Source organism: Quercus robur, chromosome 4, assembly GCF_932294415.1.
Source record: "Quercus robur chromosome 4, dhQueRobu3.1, whole genome shotgun sequence".
NCBI classification, from domain to species: domain Eukaryota; kingdom Viridiplantae; phylum Streptophyta; class Magnoliopsida; order Fagales; family Fagaceae; genus Quercus; species Quercus robur.
In genome coordinates this window covers 4,114,546-4,135,161 of record NC_065537.1, presented here as the reverse complement: position 1 = coordinate 4,135,161, position 20,616 = coordinate 4,114,546, and the positions used below count along the sequence as shown (strand labels likewise).

The following is a 20,616-nucleotide window of genomic DNA, read 5'->3' as shown; positions in this document are numbered from 1 at the left end:
AACCCCTATGACGGCTCCATGGCCGTTCGCTCAGTGGGGACTAGATATCATGGGAGCTTTCCCAATGGCGGTAAGGCAGCTGAAGTTCTTGGTAGTGGGTATTGACTACTTCACAAAATGGGTAGAAGCGGAAGCCTTGGCCACCATTACAGAGAAGAACATTAGAAGTTTTGTCTGGAGGTGCATCATATGCAGGTTTGGTATTCCTAGAGTCCTTGTCTCAGATAACGGGAGGTAGTTCGACAACGGCTACTTCCGGGATTTCTGCTCACAGCTAGGAATAAAAAACCACTACTCATCACCCGCCCATCCTCAGGCTAATGGCCAGGTTGAAGTCACGAACCGATCCCTGCTTAAGATTATCAAGACTCGGCTCGAGGGGGCAAAGAGCATATGGCCCGAAGAATTGCCGAGCATACTATGGGCATATAAGACAACGACGAGGACCCCAACAGGAGAGACGCCATTCCGACTAACGTACGGGAGCGAGGCGGTCATCCCGGCAGAAGTTGGGCTCACGAGTTACAGGGTTCACAACCATGACGAGAGCAGGAATGACGAAACTATGAGGCTACCGCTGGACCTGATAGATGAGGTTAGGTCGGCGGCGGAGCAAAGGATCGCTAGATACCAGGATCGCATGGCCAGATAGTACAACTCCCGGGTCCGACATAGAGACTTCCAAGTAGGAGACCTCGTACTCAGGAAGGTCATGGGTGTGACTAGAGACTCTACACAGGGAAAGCTCGGCCCCAATTGAGAAGGACCTTATCGAGTTACGTCATGGAAAAGGAAAGGAACCTACCACTTGGAGACAACAGACGGAGAGAAGCTGCCGCATCCATGGAATGCCGAACACTTGAGAAAGTACTACCAGTAATAGTAACACGGCGAACGGCAACCAGTTTTTTTTTTTTTTTTCTTCTTAAGTTTTTTAATTATTAGTTTTTCTTCAGCTATTTTTTGCTACAATCTAGTCGTGCCTTTTTAAGCCCAAGGGGGCAGGCACATTTCCCTTATGCATTTCTATTAAGAATAATAATCAGATACGATTTTGATTTTCTACATGGATGTGTTATTATAATTTCCCACAATGGACGGATACAAAATAAAGTCCACAAGATGGGCGGATACAAAATAAAGTCCACAAGATGGACGGATCATCCTACATAGATGATAAAATAAAGTCCACAAGGTGGACGGATCATCCAGAAGGGTGACCACTTGAAGTCCAAAATGGACGGATATAAAATAAAGTCCACAAGATGGACGGATCATCCTACATAGATGATAAAATAAAGTCCACAAGGTGGATGGATCATCCCAGAAGGGTGACCACGTGAAGTCCAAAATGGACGGATATAAAATAAAGTCCACAAGATGGACGGATCATCCTACATAGATGATAAAATAAAGTCCACAAGGTGGACGGATCATCCTAGAAGGGTGACCACTTGAAGTCCAAAATGGACGGATATAAAATAAAGTCCACAAGATGGACAGATCATCCTACATAGATGATAAAATAAAGTCCACAAGGTGGACGGATCTTCCCAGAAGGATGACCTCTTGAAGTTCAAAATGGACGGATATAAAATATGTCCACAAAATGGACGAACCATACCACGAGGATGACGATTGGAAGTCTAAAATGGACGAATCCAAAATGAGTTTACAAAGTGGGCGGATCGTTCTACAAGGGTGACGAGCCTAGTCCAAAGTGGACGGGTAGACGGGTTTCCAAAGAATAAATTCTTAGGATTAAAAATATACCTATACATGCCGGATCCAATAAGTAATTAATAGCTGGACGAATGTAAATAGGTCAAACAATGACAGAATTCAAGAGCAAAATTAGAAAATTCAAAAAATTAAAACATTTAACATATAAAATGAAGTGAACGGATGCATTTGACAAAAAATAGGCCATTAAAAGGCAATGTTTACATATCATCAACAACAGATGAGAATTGTTCCCAAAGTACATGAAAAAGAAAAAATCTAGCTACTGAACTTTGTCCGCATTGACGACGGACTGAGGAACCGTTTCCGTATCAGGCTTAGCTTGTTCAACTTTTGCTGGTGCTGACTCCCCGTCACCAAGGGCATCGTCATCAGCAAAGAGGTCATCTGTATCCTCTGAAGCAGAAGGCACGACGGATGTCTGAGCTGGGTCTTCAACTTTGAACTTCGAAATGTCCAAGTCCGGATAAGCTTGCTTGACCTGACGGAGGGCATCCATGAAGCCTTGATGGAAAGAATCACCTAGCTCAGTAATTAGGGCGTCGGAGTCACGGTACTCACGAACCGCAACGTCCTTAGCCTGACGGACTTCATTTTTCAGATCTTCTATCTCCTTGTCCTTGCTCTCTAGAGCCTTCTTCGCCTCTTCCGTCACCTGTTCAAGGCTTTTCCTTGCCTTCTCTGAAAGTTCAAGCTTCTTCTCCATCTTGGGTTTCCAGTTTCGCAACTGAAGAAGTTCTTCCTCCGTCTGCTCCGCTTTCGCCTGTACACGATCCAAGGCCGTCTTATGGCTGAGGCACCGTCCCATCAACCCCTTCATCATGACCATTGCCTAAAAAATAATAAACGATAGTTATGAAACGAACAATGGGCAAAGAGGATGTAATTTGCATTTGAATAGTAGACGGGCTGTCTTACCTGTGTAATTGCAAAAAGGCCCGTCTCACCCATGGCCTCCGTCGAATGATTGCCTATGTCTTCATAATCCTCCGCCGATATGATGGAGGAAATCTGTTCTAAGGCGTGCTTAGAATCCTCTCGAAGAAGGACGGGCGGCTTCTCTTGATCCTTCGACGGTCCATTCATTAGGCCCTTGCCAACCCCGTGCTTGATTGGAGTTGCCGTCTTCGGAGGCTCCGCCATAAGTCCCACGACGGGTTCCAAAGACATTTTGGCCTTCTTGGCCTGACGATCCACTTTGGGCTGAGTTTTCCTCTTGGCAGACGGATTGCTTGGGCCCGTCACAGGGGGAGCATCATCGCCGGTCTTCTTTGCGGCTTTGGCTCTGATCAAAGCTCTTCTCTTGGCGTCATCCATCTCTGAAACATGGACGGGGGTATTAATTATCAAAATAAGTTACGTAGCTTACCAAGAATAGGGTGACAAACTTACGCCTCCTAATCTGTGCTTCGTATTTGACGGCAGCAGCTGTTGGTTCTGGTCCGTCGCAATACCAATGAATGGTCTTAAGTGTCACGAGCTTCGCCTAAGTCCTTTCCTCCGGCTGGGTCTTTGAGAAGATTTTCTCAAGGAAGGCGAACTCCTTAAAATTGACTTGGGGGCGTCGTCTAACTGCAAAGAAGAGAGGACGGTTAGATTGTTTCAAACATACATAATAAAAATAAGTTAAAATTTTGAGGACGGTCCATACTAGACGGGTGTAATATGCCCCAAGTAGTGTCGACGGGCATGAAATCCGTGTCCTCTGGACGACACATCCAACCGTCACCTTCTAGGAAGAAGTAACGGCTCTTCCAATCCCTATTTGAGTCCGGCGTATCATAGATGACTTTCAATAACGGACTCCTGGGGACGAAGCTATATATTCCCCTAGACCTATCTATTTCGTCCGGACGGTAGCAATGAAGGAACTCCTTAACCGTCAGCCTCTTGGCTCCGTCGGACATTGCGCCGTACAAGATCTCCATCGCTATGAAGACCCTCCAAGCATTAGGGGAAATTTGGTTTACGGATAATCCCAGATGACGGAGGAGCTCATGGTGAAGCGAACTCAAGTGGAACCTGAGTCCGGCCTTTAACATTTGCTCATAAACCCCGACACCATCTACCCCTTCATAATAACATTTCTCTGATTTATAGGGTAGACGGATGGAAATATTTTCTGGAATTTGATAGTTATCCCTAAACGTCTTAAAGTGCTTCTCTTTGATGATAGACGAGAAGTAATTCACCGTCCATTCTGGTAGCATGACGAACTCCCTGAGCCCATCAGCACCAATGACGAATCTAACAATCTGTTCCTCACCGTCATCAGATCCTTTGTCTTGTTCAACCACCTCCATATCCTCATATGTTGAGGACGAGGAGGAGGTGGACGGACTCCTATCATCACCAGGACTATCTTGTTCTCTATGACCGGACGGATATACTTCCTCGTAATCCAGCCCGTCACGAACAACCGACTGATTACTGGACGCACTAGACATTTCCTACATAAAAGGACAAGAGCCTAAGACTCTGACGGGGTTTATGTGTCCATAACGGGTGTGGATGGTAAGGAAAATTAAAACAAGATTGACTTTGAGAAGAGCACTTACCAATTTTATAAACGAAATGAGGAAGTATAGCACTGATGGTTGAAGCAACTGGACGGTTCAGCCCCTGACAAAATGTGACGGGTATGCTCTGACAGGTGTGACAGGTGAGCTCTGACAGGTTAATTTTTGCTGAAACTGGAAGAATGTGAGGGATAACTCCCCTTATTTATAAGGGAGACGCACGGAAGTCGAAGCGTCGCTTCGATCTGAGATAAAACCCAATCAAATTATGACACATGTCACCATCATTAATGACTTTCGTACAGCCTGTCTGTAGTTGGTATGGTCGACGGACTCCTTGTTTGCATCGTCATCCTAGCTTGCATGAATCCGTCAACCCATTGTCACCATAACCGTTAAACCTCCTTTTTGTTTTATTGGCCTCATTCCGTCATAGAAAATATCCGTCACACCCTTTACCTTAGGATCGTCACCCCATGGTTCCTTTGTCCTGAAAGCTGACAGATCCTTGGGGTGAAGGGGGCAACTAAAGAGGATAAAATATGAGCCTGACAGGCCTATGGTAATGGGCCTGACGGATAGGAACTATTGGGCCAGTGTAAAGATGATCCAACACTCTTCGAAGGCCTATCGCCGAAGGGAACAGTAAGGGCCCATGATCTAAGATCTCTATCGCTCATTGCCTAGAAACGCCCTAGAATTCCAATATGGAAATCCGAGCACAAGGGTGATTCTAGAAGACACGCACACTGAAAATAGATCTCCTCTATAAGGAAAACCTTGCTCACCATGCTCAGAAAGACTTGAAGTAGAGTCCCATATGGAAAAGACTTGGACACCAAGAAGGAAAAACCGACTCTCTACTACTATAAAAGCCCTAATACCCTCGCAAATTAAGGTACGCATAATTTACCCTCTCTAACACTCTAGAGTTGTGAGAATAGTTCTAACTTGACCTTTGAAGAGTATTTGGCCGGCACCACACCGGTGCTCTCTAAGGTTTTCTTTCGATCATTTTTGTTGTGCAGGTTCGCTTCGAGTCGTGAGTGCTGTGTGACCTATTGGTGATATTTTCGGCATCATCAACTCTGTTCAGGCCAGCGTCGTTGCTACTTGGAGGCACCGCCAGAGGTTGGCTGAACAGAGTAGTCGACACAACCTGTTTTTCATGGGCTTATGGGTTCGAGCAACTTGTACAAACCCATTTGTAGGATTTTACATAACTTGATTTTTTTGATAATCACATAACTAGATAGGTTAGAAAAATACTTTTATTCAATAAGTCAATGTGATTCTCCGTGTAACTTAAACTTGTGCTATACCTCTCACGGGCTTGCAAGCATTCCAAGTTTATTATCAATGCACTAGTTGTCAAAATGCTCTTTTATGCTCTCCAAACCACAACTCGAATATTTGATATCTAATAAAATATTGATGGACTTTGTCCATGCGTTTGGGATTCACCTATTTATTTTTTGTAATGAGTATTTTGACAGTACATAGTTGGGAAAAAAGTGTCATAGACAACATTTTGATAAGAACTTTATATAATTTAACTAGTATCTCTTAGTATTTTTAAAGAAGATATTCATATTTCAATTCCCTCTCCTTACTATTATCAAATTATTTTTTTTTTCAAAAACATTATCTTACGTTTCTCTAAATATATTCTTTTATACATTTTATTATGATTTTTGACACAAATTTGCTGAGTATATGCGTAAATAATTAAAGGGGGTTGAGCACTTGATGTCATTTGTTTGGAAAAACAACTCCCACCGGCCATCATAGTTCGAGAAAGGTTGGTGCCGTACAATATTTATTACCTTTGATGGGTACCTTTTTTTTTTGTTTTTTGGTGACCATCTTTCTTTTCATCTAAGAGTATTTGCATTTTAATACATATCTAATGAATTATGAAATCTAACATATCATGAATTGGTGTCTTTGTTCCGTAATAAAAAACAATTTTCATGAAGCGGATATAATAGGAACATGTTAACATTTTTTCTTTTTGATAATTCAATAGTTGTAAGATGAAAGATTTGAATTTGAGATGTCTTTATTGGAAATATTGTTAACTAGTTGAATTACAAAACTTTTGTCTCTCGGCAACAATGTTTTTAATATTAAAAAAATATCACAAATTAGTATTTACACATAAAAAACACACATGACTAGTTTCAATAGTGGAGGACTATAACCAAACCTATTTCTAACAAGCCTTCCCCAAATCAAAACTAGATGGAATAAAATTCCTATATTGAAGAGAGAGAGAGAGAGAGAGAATATTCGAGCCCTAAACTTGCACCATCCTCCTCCCCTTGCAACATGGTCCTCGCAAACTAAACTCCACAAACTAAGGGCTTGTTTGGTTAAAAAAAATGGTCACTCATCACTCAATTTTCGTCACTCATCACTCGTCACTTGTCACTCATCCCTTAAAATACTCAAACTCCCTACACCCCACCCGTTTGGCACCATCACTCACTTGTCATCACTCAATATTTTTCAACTGTTTGTGGGCCCCATACCTATCACTTGATGCAGGTTTTATTTATTTATTTATTTCCTTCAACCCCCAATACCCAAACTCACCGAATCTAGTAAGAGAGAAAAAAAAAAAAAAAAAAAACCTCACCGAACCTGATGAGGAAAAAAAAAAGAGTCAAAAGTTGTGGCTGACTTGACTAGTGGGTCCCTCAATGTATGTTTAATTACAGAAATATCATTGAAAATAGAGTTATGGAAACTGAAAACACCTAAAATGTGTTTTCAGTTTCTATAACTCATCAATAAAAAATCAGAGAATTGAGTGATGGAAACAATAATCCAAAACTCATCCAAACAAGTGCTCTTCTGTGAGACCCACATAATTTGGATGATGAAAACAGAAAACTGAGTAATATCACTCAAAACACACTACATCCAAACAAGCTCTAAATAACCAAAGAACCCACTTAATTTGCTAATTATCTGGTTTGGTGTCAGTGGCGGAGCCACTTGATGACCAAGGGGGCCTGGGCTCCCCCAAAATTTTTGAATATTTTTTTTTTTTTGAAAATATCCTAAAAATTTTGTAAATTTTTAAATAACCTTATCATTTTGGCTCCTCATACCTGTTAATATACATATATATATTTAAGAAAGTCTAAAAATAAACTTAATTTTTATTTAAATAAAATATAATCCATAAATATATATGTCATCAAATTACAATAATTAAACATTCATCATTTTAAAATGAACACATAAGTATTTTAACAATTATCTCAACAAATAAAAGGGAAAAAATTGAGTAATAAAGTATTGTATATTATTATTTTACATTTCACACACACACACAAATTTATATATGACCCCCTAGAAATAAATTCCTAACTTCGCCACTGTTTGGTGTCTACATAGTATACATACTAATTTGATAATTAATTGGTTTGTTGTCTACACAACTGAAAAAACAATCTTTCTTTCCTCGAAAGACAATGTAACACTGTTCCAGATAAGACTAAAGCCTCCCAGGAGTCCACGCTCAGACATAAATATATGTCATGGCTCGAGCCATTAAATTGGGCCGCATACCACTTTCAACTTTTTGCTGTAATCGTGTAATTGGGAATCTTAAAATTAAAGTAGGGAAAAGTTAAGATATTTAAAGGGTATAGGATTAGAAAATATTTTAAAAATTTTTAAGGGTAAAGAAACAAATAATTAATTTTTTGATAATTTTTTATATTTTTTATGAAAGTAATATTAAAACTTTTTAAAAATTATTTATTAACAAATATTTTAAGAGTACACGATAACCAGATCCATTAAAATATTTTAATTCAATTCACTTTTATAATGGGAAATTGGGAACTGTCTTAGGATGAATGGAAAAATGATTATAGACGCATCATGCCTGCGATGCTGATGAGGTATGATAATCTAAAAAAATAGTTAGTAATTGCTTTACAAATTGGGCAAATCTACTCGTGAGCTACAGTCCATTTTCAAGATGCTTTCGGTTTAAATGGTCGAAACAAGAAGATTGTAAATATTCAAAGTCAAAAACCATTAACCTAATGTATTGGGGTTTGGAGTAACCGAAATTGTTTCAAAAATCACGATTTCAATTACATTTAAGAGTGTAAAACTGTGTAAAAAAGTTGTGTGCAACATATTTAACATTTCAGCAAAGATATACAAACACATTTTGCTTTGTAAAATGAATGTTATCTTAGGTTTCTCTTTATATATTATGGGTCTGTTAAGAATTGCATCGGTAAAGATTGAGTTTCTTTATTGCAGTTGAGTGAGTTTTTTGCCAAAGACTTTGTAACTAAATTGACACCTTCTCATGTACAAAGTGCTTGTGGATTTAGGAGGGAAAATGTTCGAATTGCGGGGTTAGCAGCATATTGTAATTATTTCTAAAAAAAAAAGAAGTTGAGTGAGTTTTTTTAGAGAGTCAAGTCACTTTGAATTAAATGAGTATTTGTTTATGGGTCCGATTAACAGGTGCCCTTAAAATGTTTGTCAAAAAACTATTTTAGGAAGGTTTTAATATCACTTTTATGGAAAATATAAAAAAAATTTCAAAAATAATTAATTACTTTTTTTTTTTAATAAAAAGTTTCTAAAAATATTTTTTAAATAAATGCCCTTAAAATATGCGTTAACAAAATCTTTTATTTATTAGATTTCTCTTTAAAAAGTGTATGCCCGTTAATAAAAACCTATATTTATTAGGATATAAAAACCTAAATTTATGAGGATTATTTGCACACATCAGTTAAAAAAAAGCAGAATAAAAAACAAACACGATATATATAAAAGAAATTTGCCAGTACATAATTAAAGGATGTTTTTTCTCCAAAAAAAAAAAAAAAAATAAATAAATAAAGTTTGTTAATTAAGCACAGCATTGTCATCCAATGTTTGACTTTGTTGTCACTTGGGACATCAACAACCTCCACTGGAGTATTATTTAAACAATATTTATTACCTTTGATAAAGGTAGCAGTTATTTTTAGAAGTTTAGAAAGAAAAATCATCCACAGTATGTGTAAGTTGTTGTACGGGCATGATATTATTATTAAGGTTTTTTTTTTTGGTACAACAAAGTATAATACAAATCTAAAGAATTTTGAATTCAATCAATCTAGTGGTTCCCGTTAGTTTAGTTGCTAAAATCCTTTGTTGTTGAATATTAATTGGTGTTTTTGTTATATAATAAAGAATAATTATCATCGCATAAATAAATAAAAAGAGAATAATTATCATGGAGCAAATTGAGACACCACAAGTTCAAACCTTATTGTATTTATAAAAAATAAAAAAAGCTACCCATCTCATTTTTACAAGGCAAGAAACTGTCATTTGATTTAAATTGTGTACTGTGCAATCACCCAAAAAAATTACCGGAGCATCTCATCTCCCATTGTCCCTTCACAGATTGGCCTACTAATTTCTCTAAGCTAGGGACCTCAAGCCATTGTAAGCTGGCAAAATGTTTGTTATATCCCACTAATTCCCTTAAAAGATCCCAAAGGAAGACTCAAAACTTTTCATTCTCTTTTGCTCCTTCTTGAATTTTGCAAGCATGAAGGATATAATAAGAAAATGCAATTTAACGGTAGATTTGTTAAAATTTACTTTTAATAAAAAGATATAAAAGGAGTATGAAAAGTTTCTCTCCAAATATACTTGAGGAGAAACTTTGTCCATATAATTAAGCACAACTAGTCGGAAACCCGTGCGATGCACAAGAAAACTTTGCCTAAAAGTATGTTAATCTCAAGCTTTCCATAAAAAGTATAATTAAATTATATTGGTCTCAAATTGAAACAATAAATACTATAGGAAGACTTAAAAAAAAAAAAAAAATTTGGTGTGCATCTAACTAAAAGTTTTCCTAGTCCTCTCTAGTTTCTACCGTGAGATACCAAAATTATTTTTGCAACATCGATTTTATGCCAAATATTTGTGGCTAGAATCCTATAAATTATTTAGATTTTCAGAAAAGACAAATGCTATTAGAATCTATAGGGACACAGTTTTTGGAGCCCAAACCCCAATTGTGTGAAGTCTTGATCCAAAAAGCCTAACACAATGAATTTTGTAGAGTATGGGTTAAAGAACTAAGTTTAGATAAGTTAGATAGAAGCTTGTATGGGATAAATGTACACATGGACAAGAACAAAAGCCATTACGTTGAAAAATCTCATAGTCCGAGGAGATTCAAAATTTAATTTATGTATACAGACCAGTACATTAGGGTTTCTTTGCATGCCACAGTATTCTGCCTTACTTTTTCTACCTACTTTCCTTATGGGGGTTTCTATACATTATATAGGCTCTTCCTTATCATCTGGGTTTTACACTTGTTGATCATCCAAGCCTCCACTTGAGCACCCATCCCATCAGACACATCTTTCAATCTTTTGTGAGTTGTGGTAGCCAAGGTAACACTATTCAGGGGTCTTCTCCACATTAATGCGGCCAGGAAAGTAGCTGTAGTGCATTCAATGTGGTGGTGGCAGTTTTTGCTGAGATATTTTGTGTTTCCTTCTTTTTCACGTATTTAGGGGATAGACTTCAGTGGCTTGGACGTACCTCTGCTCCGGATTTTCAGTGTCCAAGGAGGAATTCCCCCTCGGACCTTTTTTCTTTGTTTCCCGTGATAGGCTTAATACAGATCGGTTAAGCCACTTTGTCTCCTCAGATGGGCTGGCGTCCTCAGACGGGCTCAAGGCCCAACTCGTTATTTTGGGCCATAGTCCCCCACAGAATCTATTACCGTAGTATCTCAATTGTTTGTCAATATTTGAACTTATGAACATTTTTATGCTTATGATGGACCTACCAGTCTACCACTTTCATGCATTTGTGTTTAAAAAAAAAAAAAAACCTGCAATTCGAAGGCACACAAATAGTTTGATCCAACTTGTGAATTTCTAAATCGGTTGTAGGAGCATATTAAAAGTCGTTAACAAATTGGTTTTCAAACCTATTATCATAGCATCATAGACGACTTAAAATTTAATACGAATATAATTGAATGCAATATGACTATTGGTGACTATGCCATATCACATAGCATTTGACTTTTTCTTTAACACGAAAAATTTTTAGGTACTCTCGGAGTATAGTAAAATGGAGCTCCCTCCTCTCACATTCATGATGAACCTCACTATAAATTTAATGAGTGGACCTTACCATAAATGTGAGATAAGATAGCACTATTCACCGTTCTTTGGGATTACTTAAGAATTACTCCTGTGACACAGCAAGAGAAACACTCATTATCTTAGTGGACAATCCTTCCAATGTGTAACTCATTTGTAAGATTGAATACTATTTTCAATTTGGGGAATCCTAATATAGCACTCAAAATATGTGAGAGAGAGAGAGAGAGAGAGAGAGAGAGAGAGAGAGAGAGAGAGAGAGAGAGAGGTGAGACTGTTGAGGTTAAATTGTACATTTCCTTTTTATTATTATTTTTTGAAGTAATTGTATATCTTTCTTGACCATACATCTCCATTTGTTTACACATAATGGTTGAATTAAGACTTGAAAAATGATTAGAAAAGTTGGTTTGGTTAGATAATATCAGTGAATCCGAACTACAAACCGTTGTTTGTAAAGAAGTTGAAGAGTGTATGTAGTTGAAGGGAAGCTTGTACAGAGGAAGAGAGCTTCTAAGTGAGTCAGGGTCTTGGCTTTCAAGTTTCATCTATGCATGAGGGAGGAGAAAGATAATTTTCAAGTGGGTTAGGGTCTGGACTTTCATCTACACATGGGAAAAGATCTTGTTTAGGTCATAATATGTAAGGAATAAGTGGTTTTGGGCTTTTTATAAGGTTTGGTTTAATTTTTAATAACAACCCATCTTTTAGGTAATAGTAAAAAGAAGTTAACATGATTTTTTGGGTAACAGTAAAAACAACTTAATAAGAAGATGTTAAAAATGCTAAATGCAATATTAGAGCACCACATGACAGGAGCTCATACACTCCCACATGAGGTCTCTGCATATTTATATATATATATATATATATATATATATTGATTCTACTAAGGAGTGGAGACACAACAGGTTTGATTTGATAGACTATGCCTATAGTCGAATAATAGGAGGGAATGTCAAATTCAAGTCTATCATCAGTTCAAATGATTTTCTTAGTGGTAGAGAATTGAGTTTCAATAAGTTGTACAAATGATTGTAAAAGTGAACGAGTATCTGATTTATATATTTTATTAGACAAACCCATATACATCATATGTAATCATCAACAATGGTTACAAAATAATGAGCCCCACAAATCAGGGACGGACCCAGGTACAAGGCAAAGGGGGCCCGAGCCCCCCCTGGGCCCAAAAAAAATTTTTTTTAGCAAGTAAAATTTTTCCAAAATAAAAAAATAGGGGCTTGGGCCCCCCTGAAATTTTTGCTCCGGCCCCCCTTCCCCTAGCCCATCATCCGGCCAGCTCAGAGCAGAGCAGAGCCCATAAGGCCATAACCCATGTCAATCCACAACAAAAAAAAAAAAAGAAAAAAAAAGAAAAAAAAGAAAAAATCTCAGCCCTCAGCAGTCCAAAACCAAACGGAGAAAGCAAAAACCAAAGGAAAAAAAAGAAAAAAAGAAAAAAAGAAAGGAAAGTGAGAGACCGAGAGGCGAGAGCTACGAGCGAGAGTGCGAGACGGAGAGAGACAGAGAGGCAGCGCCAGCGGTGTCGCCGTGACGCCGTGACGCCGTGACGGAGAGAGACAGAGAGCGAGACGAGAGCGAGAGAGTCCCTGAGTGTGAACCCAGCTTCGAGCGAGACCCACGCCGGCGAGAGCGAGACCCACGCCGCCATGCGAGACGAGATCCACTTGCCGCTGCTGCCGCCGGTTGCCGTTTCCCGATCTGCCCAGCCCAGCTTCGAGCCTTCACAGAATCACAGGTATTTACTCTTTAACTCTTATCTTTTCCTTCAAATTTAAAAACCTTGTGAATCTGTGATCTGAGATTCTGAGAATCAAAGAAACTGTGCATGTGGTGTTTGAGTGTTTCTTGTTTGTGTTTTTAGTTTTTACTGATAACTGATTTGGTGATTTGGTGCTTGTGCTGCGGCTGAACTGAACTGTTTGTGTTTTTTTGTTTTTGTTTTTTTTTGTTTTGGGTTTTTGGCTTTGTGACTGTGTTTGTGGCTCTTGCTGCCTTGCATTATATAGATAAAAGAAATAGAATGATAGATAGAGTCAGATGCTTTGTTGACCGGTAGTTGGAGTGTTGGACATTAGTTGGACATAATAATAGGGAATAGGGAAAAGTGGTGTGGAGTTGCTGTTGGGCAAAGACAAGCGACAGGGGAGAAAACAAAAAAAAAAAAAAAAAAAAAAAACAAAAGGTAAAGTTAAGAAAAGTTTTTGTTAGTAGTGCTTGACTGTCTATAGTGGGATTCATTGGATATTTGGGTTAGTGGGTCAGAATTAGGAAGATGAAGACAAGAGACAATACAAAGATACAAAAAGCATAAAAGATATAAATAAAGGAAGAGACAACACAGAGACATAAATTAAGGCAGTTTAAACACAAAGATATTAAAGGCAGACAAAAGACAAAAAGAAAAAAAATAAATCATATAATATAAGAAATTATCACACAAATTTAAAAAAAATAATGGTAATTCTTATATAATTTTTATTTTATTTGTAGATCATGAAAAAATCAACTACAATGCTTGATTTTTTCAAAAGAAAATGTTCAACTTCAAATTCTTCTGAAGTCAACGTGGAATTGCCAATAACTAATGTTGCTATTCCAATTCCGGAAAATGCGGATGTTCCAATTCCGGAAAATGCGGATGTTCCAATCTCTCAAACACAATTTCAAAGAATTGACCTTGATTCTTTGGATTATGATCCTGGAACACGCAAACAAATATGGGAATATCATGTTAATCAACGTGATGAAATTCGACGGGCTTACATTAAAAAAGGTCCGCACCAACCTCCTCTAGAGACATTCAAAAAAAGTGGAAAGCAGAATCGTAGTTTTCAAGCTTCTTGGTATAGAAATAATTCAAAATGGCTTGAATATTCTCCTACAACAGATGCAGCTTATTGTCTACCCTGCTTTGTCTTTCATAATCCAAATGTGGTTGTGGGACAAAATACATTTATTGTTGGTGGATTTAGAAATTGGAAAAAGGTGGAGGGCAAAGATTGTTCTTTTCAAGTTCATATAGGAAAAGATCCTAACTCAGCTCATAGAGTTGCTGAGCAAATGTGTAAGGATTTGATGAACCAATCGCAGCATTTGCAATGAGTAGTTGATCTTTTCACTACTGAACAAATTGCAAATAATCGGTTGCAATTGAAGGCCGCAATTTTTATTGTGCGATATCTTGCCTTTCAAGCTATAGCTTTTAGAGGTCAAGATGAAAGTTTTAGTTCATTAAATCGTGGGAACTTTCATGAATCATTGGGTATTGTGACTTTTTGGAATGAGAAGGTTGCTGAAATAATAGAAAAAGCTCCAAAAAATGCAACCTACACATCACCTAGGATTCAAAAGGAAATTCTACATGTTTTCTTAGCCAAAGTGAAGAAGGCCATTTGGGAAGAAATTGGTGATGCAAAGTTTTGCATAATGGTTGATGAAGCTCGTGATGAGTCCATGAAAGAGCAAATGGCTGTGGTGTTTAGATATGTTGATGCAGAAGGCTTTGTGAAAGAACGCTTTTTTGGGCTTATTCTTGTTGTTGACACTGCAGCTTTGACTCTAAAGAAGGGGATATATTCTTTGTTATCTCAATATTGCTTAGATATACAAAATATTCGAGGGCAAGGATATGATGGAGCAAGCAACATGCGAGGTATGTGGAATGGATTACAAGCTTTGATTTTGAATGATTGCCCATATGCTTACTATATCCATTGTTTTGCACATCACTTACAATTGGCATTAGTAAAATTATCAAAACAAGTTGTTCCCATTAGTCATTTTTTTCTTACATTGCTTTTTCTGATCAAAATTGTTAGTGCTTCATGCAAGCGCAATGAGCAATTGAAAGTTGCCAATGCTAATGAAATAGCACGTTTGATTGATCTTGAAGAGCTTGAGACTGGAAGTGGACTTAATCAAATTAGCACTTTACAACGACCTGGAGAAACACGTTGGAGTTCACATTTTAGATCAGTTTCTAGCTTATTAAGGATGTTTAGTTCAACTGTTGAAGTTTTACAAAATATAATTGATGGTGCAATTGATGGAGAAAATCGGGCAGAAGGAGAGTCAGTTTATGAAGGTTTAACTTCATTTGAATTTGTTTTCATCTTGCATCTTGAGAAGGAAACTATGGAGATTACTGATAAACTTTGTCAAGCTTTGCAAAGCCAATCTCAAGACATTTTAAATGCCATGCATTTAGTTTCATCTACTAAAGCACTTATCCAAAAATTTAGAGATGATGGATGGGATGGCTTACTCACCACTGTGATATCATTTTGTGAGAAGCATCGCATTGATGTCTTGGATATGAATGCTCGTTATGTTGCGAGGCGAGGTCGAGCTCGTAATCAACCAGATAACGTTACAAATGAGCATCATTATCGAGTAAATATTTTTTATACTACAATAGATTCTCAACTACAGGAACTAAATTATCGGTTTAATGAAGATGCAATGGAGTTGCTTAGGCTTAGCTCAGCTTTAGAACCTCGAGAGGCATTAAAATCTTTCAGAATTAGTGATCTTTGTTTGTTGGTAAAAAATTTCTATCCACAAGATTTCACAGATTATGACAAACAAGTGTTGGAGAAGGAGCTTTATCATTTTGAGCATAATGTAGTCCAAGATCCAGAGTTCAAAAAATTGAAAAGTTTATCTGAGTTGTCTCAATGGTTAGTGAGAACTGGAAATTTAGAACACTACAAACTTGTTTATAGAATGGTGATACTTGTGCTTACTCTTCCAGTTTCTACTGCTACTACAGAGCGAGCATTTTCAGCTATGAAACTTGTCAAAACTGAACTTCGAAACAAAATGGAAGATGACTTTTTGAATGACTCTTTGATGTTATACATTGAAAAGGATATAGTTTCGACATTTAGTTTGGATTCAATAGTAGATGATTTTGAAGATTTGAAAGAGCGTCGAGTTCCCTTTTCATAGATGATTGTATAAAGAAACAATAGTGTTTCACATCTTTTGTTTTTGTTAGTAGATTGTATCTTAATATATTAAGAAACAATAGCGTTTCGCATCTTTTGTTTTTGTTAGTAGATTGTATTTTAATATATTAAGAAATAATGATTTTTGGGTATTTGTCTTGGTTGATAATTTATTAATACTATATGGATACGTATTTGAAAATTTTTTTTTTTGCTTATCTCTGGCCCCTCCCGGCTTAAAATCCTGTGTTCATCCCTGCCACAAATAGAGGTATCCTTGTTAGTATGCAATAATTCAAAAGCTTGGATAGATAAAATTGAAGTGGAAGGAAAACTAAGTCTGGTTTGATTAACTAAAGAGAAAATTAAACAATGATCATCATTTAAAGACTTATTATCAGGAACATTATTGGTAATAAAACACATTACTTTTTTTGACAAATGATCGAAGCAACTATATATGCTAAAGTTGGCTATGATATTATGTTAAAATTAAAATAAAATGAAAAAATACTGTAGTTAAAATTAAGCAGAAGCAAAGGAAAGGAGAAAGAGAAAAGAAACAAGAACACAATAAAAATTATGTGGTTTGATCTAATGACCTATGTCCATGGTGTAAAGCTCTAGATGACTACATATTTGACTTTAGATTTGTGTATTCTTTTGATACATGAGTTTTTTTATATACACAAATATTACAGACAACATCTCTAAAATTATGCAATTTGCTTTTAAGTAAATAGTCATTACTTTCCTTGTATATTTGATTCTCCTGATTGTTTGCTGATGGAGTTGGTATACATGCTATGAGTTTGGTCTTCCTCAGTTGGCGGGGGTTTGACATATTTTCTTTCTTCTCAACTTTCCCCCTTAAACTTAAGGTGGTAACTCAATAGAGCCTTGAGTTTGGAATAATCTTGAGGAGATCCCTTGAAAATGTCTTTGAATGATGCCTAGAAAATGACCTTGAAAGTGAATGGATTGGGCACAACGGATCCGGAGGAAGACACATGCAAATTGTCAATGTTAGAATACTGCCGGAAGAAGGCTGCATTGGCCTAAGAATGGTTTCATCAATGGCCGAGGAAGGCCGCTTTGGCCTAAGCACGGCAACAAGGGCTAGAGAATGGCTACTCTGATGGCCTGAAGAGACCGGTGAAGGACATTGTGATGAGCACGTAGAAGTGGGTTGACAAGTTTCGTGTATACAAGACCCAAATAGGTCAATTAAGTGATTTTGGGATAGATCCTAACAATAGAATATGTGCAAAAAACAAAATGAGAAAGTGGCCTATCAGGGGGGAAATAACAATGGTTGAAAGTTAGATGATCTGGCATATGATATGGCCACTGCATGACGGGCTGACATGCGATTGGTTTTTTTCTTTATAATCCATGATGACATAATTTATGTCACAATAATTGAATCGGCAAACAAATCTTGGAATTCCCATCTCCTTGTTACCATACTCTGAAGTTGGGCTACGTTAGTATTAGAAAAAAGAAAATGCTAACGGATGTTTTTAGGGTAATGGTTAACAATTCATTTAAAGAAAATTTTTATGAGAAAAGAAAAAAAAGCAATTAATATTTTAACAATTTTTTCCATTTCCCATAAAAGTAGTATTAAAACTTTTCTAAAATAAATTATTAATCATTACTCTAAGGGCATCCATTAACATGACCTTTAAGAAAAAAAAAAAAAAAAACCCTGAAGTGTGGGCACTTGAACAAAACACCTAATCATGCACGGTGTTGCCTAATGCGTGCAAGATATTGTGAAAGAGGTGGGTTAAGGAGATGACGAGGGCAACCCCATGAGTTCATTGAAGAAACTTTCATATTTTGTTGTTTGGACTGCAAACAAGGTAAATTGAACCTCATTGTTGCTCTGGTGCGTATAAGAACCCAACTAATTTGGACTTGTAATCATGAGACACCAATCAAAAAACTTGAATATATAGACATAAAAAATGCAAATAATTTAAGTTTTACCATTTTTTTTCTACTAACAAAAAGAAAAAGAAAAAAGGGACTGATGAGAGATAAAGTGCGAAATAAGAACATTGAGATGAAAGTATGAAAGAGAGAGAGAGAGAGATGATATCTACTGTGACTACAAAGTCGAGGAGAGTAGAACTACTGGTGTCATTAAGGAGAACTCACGGCAACAATATTTCCCTTGGTACCAATTTTTAGGGAAAAAAATGAAATTAAGGATTATTTTTATGTAATGGGTTGAATGAGTTAAAAATTTGAATAATTAAGGGTTTTCATTTTTTGTTTTAGAATAGATTTTTTTAATATTTATTCATTTGTTGTTTGAGTTATTTTTGTTGTTATTTGGACTAATTTTTATTGTTCTTATTTGGGTTTTTATTCTTTAAGGGGTTAAAGATTATATTTGGGGACCAAGATTATTTTTATGAGTAATACAGGGAGACAACAAAATGTCACAATAATTCCACTAAATTATTAACATGCAAAAATTTAAATTAGAGATTGTGGTGGGTACATCATCCATAAAAACAACATGGCATCACTATCAATTGCATGTGATCTTGATTGGAATTCAAATAGTTACATGTGATTGTGTGTGCATAGTGAAAAAATAAAATAACAAACATGTCTTAGGTTGGAATCCATAACATCCTAGGATCTGGCTGGGTTGTATGCACGAGCATGTGAAGAACATCATACAAACAAGTGAAGAACATTCAAAACATATTCAAGCAACGAACATGATTTTCTAACGCTAAAACATAAATAAACTAAACTACATAAAAATCTAGAAATAATAAAAATAAGAACAAGGAGTAGGGGCAACTGCACATTGAGTTTAGGGTGTTCAACTGAACACCCTGACACGCAAAAAAAAAAAAAAAATATATATATATATATATATATATATACACATAATTTTTTTTAAACTAAGCCATCTTGACTACCCTAAAAGTAATATTAAACACCCTAACTCGAGAATCTCAAAAATTTGGATTCAACAAAAATAATATTGACCCTACAAAGATAATCCTTACCTCTTAAACAAAAAAAAGTTAAAAAATTTAAATAATAACAATAAAAATTAGCTCAAATAACAGCAAAAATAGCCATAACAACAAATAGAAAATGTCAAACAAAAACAAATAAAAAAAAATATACCACGGCTTTTAAGTGGAGTTTGTAGAAAACTTTTGTGTTAGAACCTCATTTTCTTTCCCTTGTGTGTGTGTGTGTTTGTTTCTTAAAAAAATAACAACAACAACAAAAATAAAGTTAATTGTCCCACATTGCTTAAGAGAGTGTGTTGTGTATTATATTACTTGTCACAACCTCCCTAAAAGTTGCTATGATTTTTGGGTGGAGTTTGTGGTGTGAATTTGTATTAGAATCTCATTAATTTCCTCTCCTTTGTGTATGTGTTTTTTTGTCTCTAAAAAAAGGGTTAAAGTAGAAGGTAATTATCATATAATTTTTTACTCTCATTTTAGCATCCTTGGCTCTCCCTTTATCTCTCATTAGTCCCCTTTTTGCCTTTTCATTTTATTAGTAGAAAGAAATTGTAAAACTTCATGCATTTGTATTCATGTTTTTTTTTTTTTTTTTTTTTTTTTTTTTTTGGTAATGCAAATTTATTCAAGTTATTTTTTTATTAAATTTTGTATAATTTAAATTTTTTAATAACCACTCTAAAAAAAAATCCTGGATTTGCCATGAGAATGAGGGATTCCTTATCAAATCCTACAAATAGAACATTGAAACAAGATTGCACTCCAAGACTTAGGAAGACCATATTCATAATGCTATTTCTTTACATCTTCTAAGATCTTAGGGGAATTACTCCAAAGGTCTAGAGGGGAAGTAGAGATCAGACACTTTCTCAATACCTCGAATTGCAGGTAGGCTAAGGTATGACAAGTACTCTTACTCTCTTTAGAGGTTTAAGGGAGTGGATCAGTGCTTTGAAATGAGGAATTCTCCTTTGTTTATAGTGGTAGGGGGAAGGTTCTAGAGGGTTGAGGGCATTAAAGTTAGGGTTGATTGGAGTAATTAGCTAGGAAAAACTGGAAAGGAAAGAAATTGGGGTCAATTTTCTTTAATGGCCTGTTTGGAAGTTTAGAGAGGGAGGAGAGTAGAGGGGAGTAGAGGGGAGGAGAGTAGTGGGGAGGAGAGTAGAGGGGAATGATTCCCCTCCACCTTGTTTGG

General features: G+C 36.4%; 1 protein-coding gene across 1 annotated transcript; it reads left to right on the top strand.

The window, feature by feature from the left end:
• The first annotated feature begins 4,317 nt into the window (after positions 1-4,317).
• Positions 4,318-16,411, top strand: LOC126721220 (uncharacterized). Its single transcript, XM_050424270.1, has 4 exons — positions 4,318-4,339; positions 14,022-14,525; positions 14,568-15,081; positions 15,280-16,411. The coding sequence occupies exons 1-4, from the start codon at positions 4,318-4,320 to the stop codon at positions 16,409-16,411; spliced, it is 2,172 nt and encodes a 723-aa protein (XP_050280227.1).
• Positions 16,412-20,616: the final 4,205 nt, after the last annotated feature.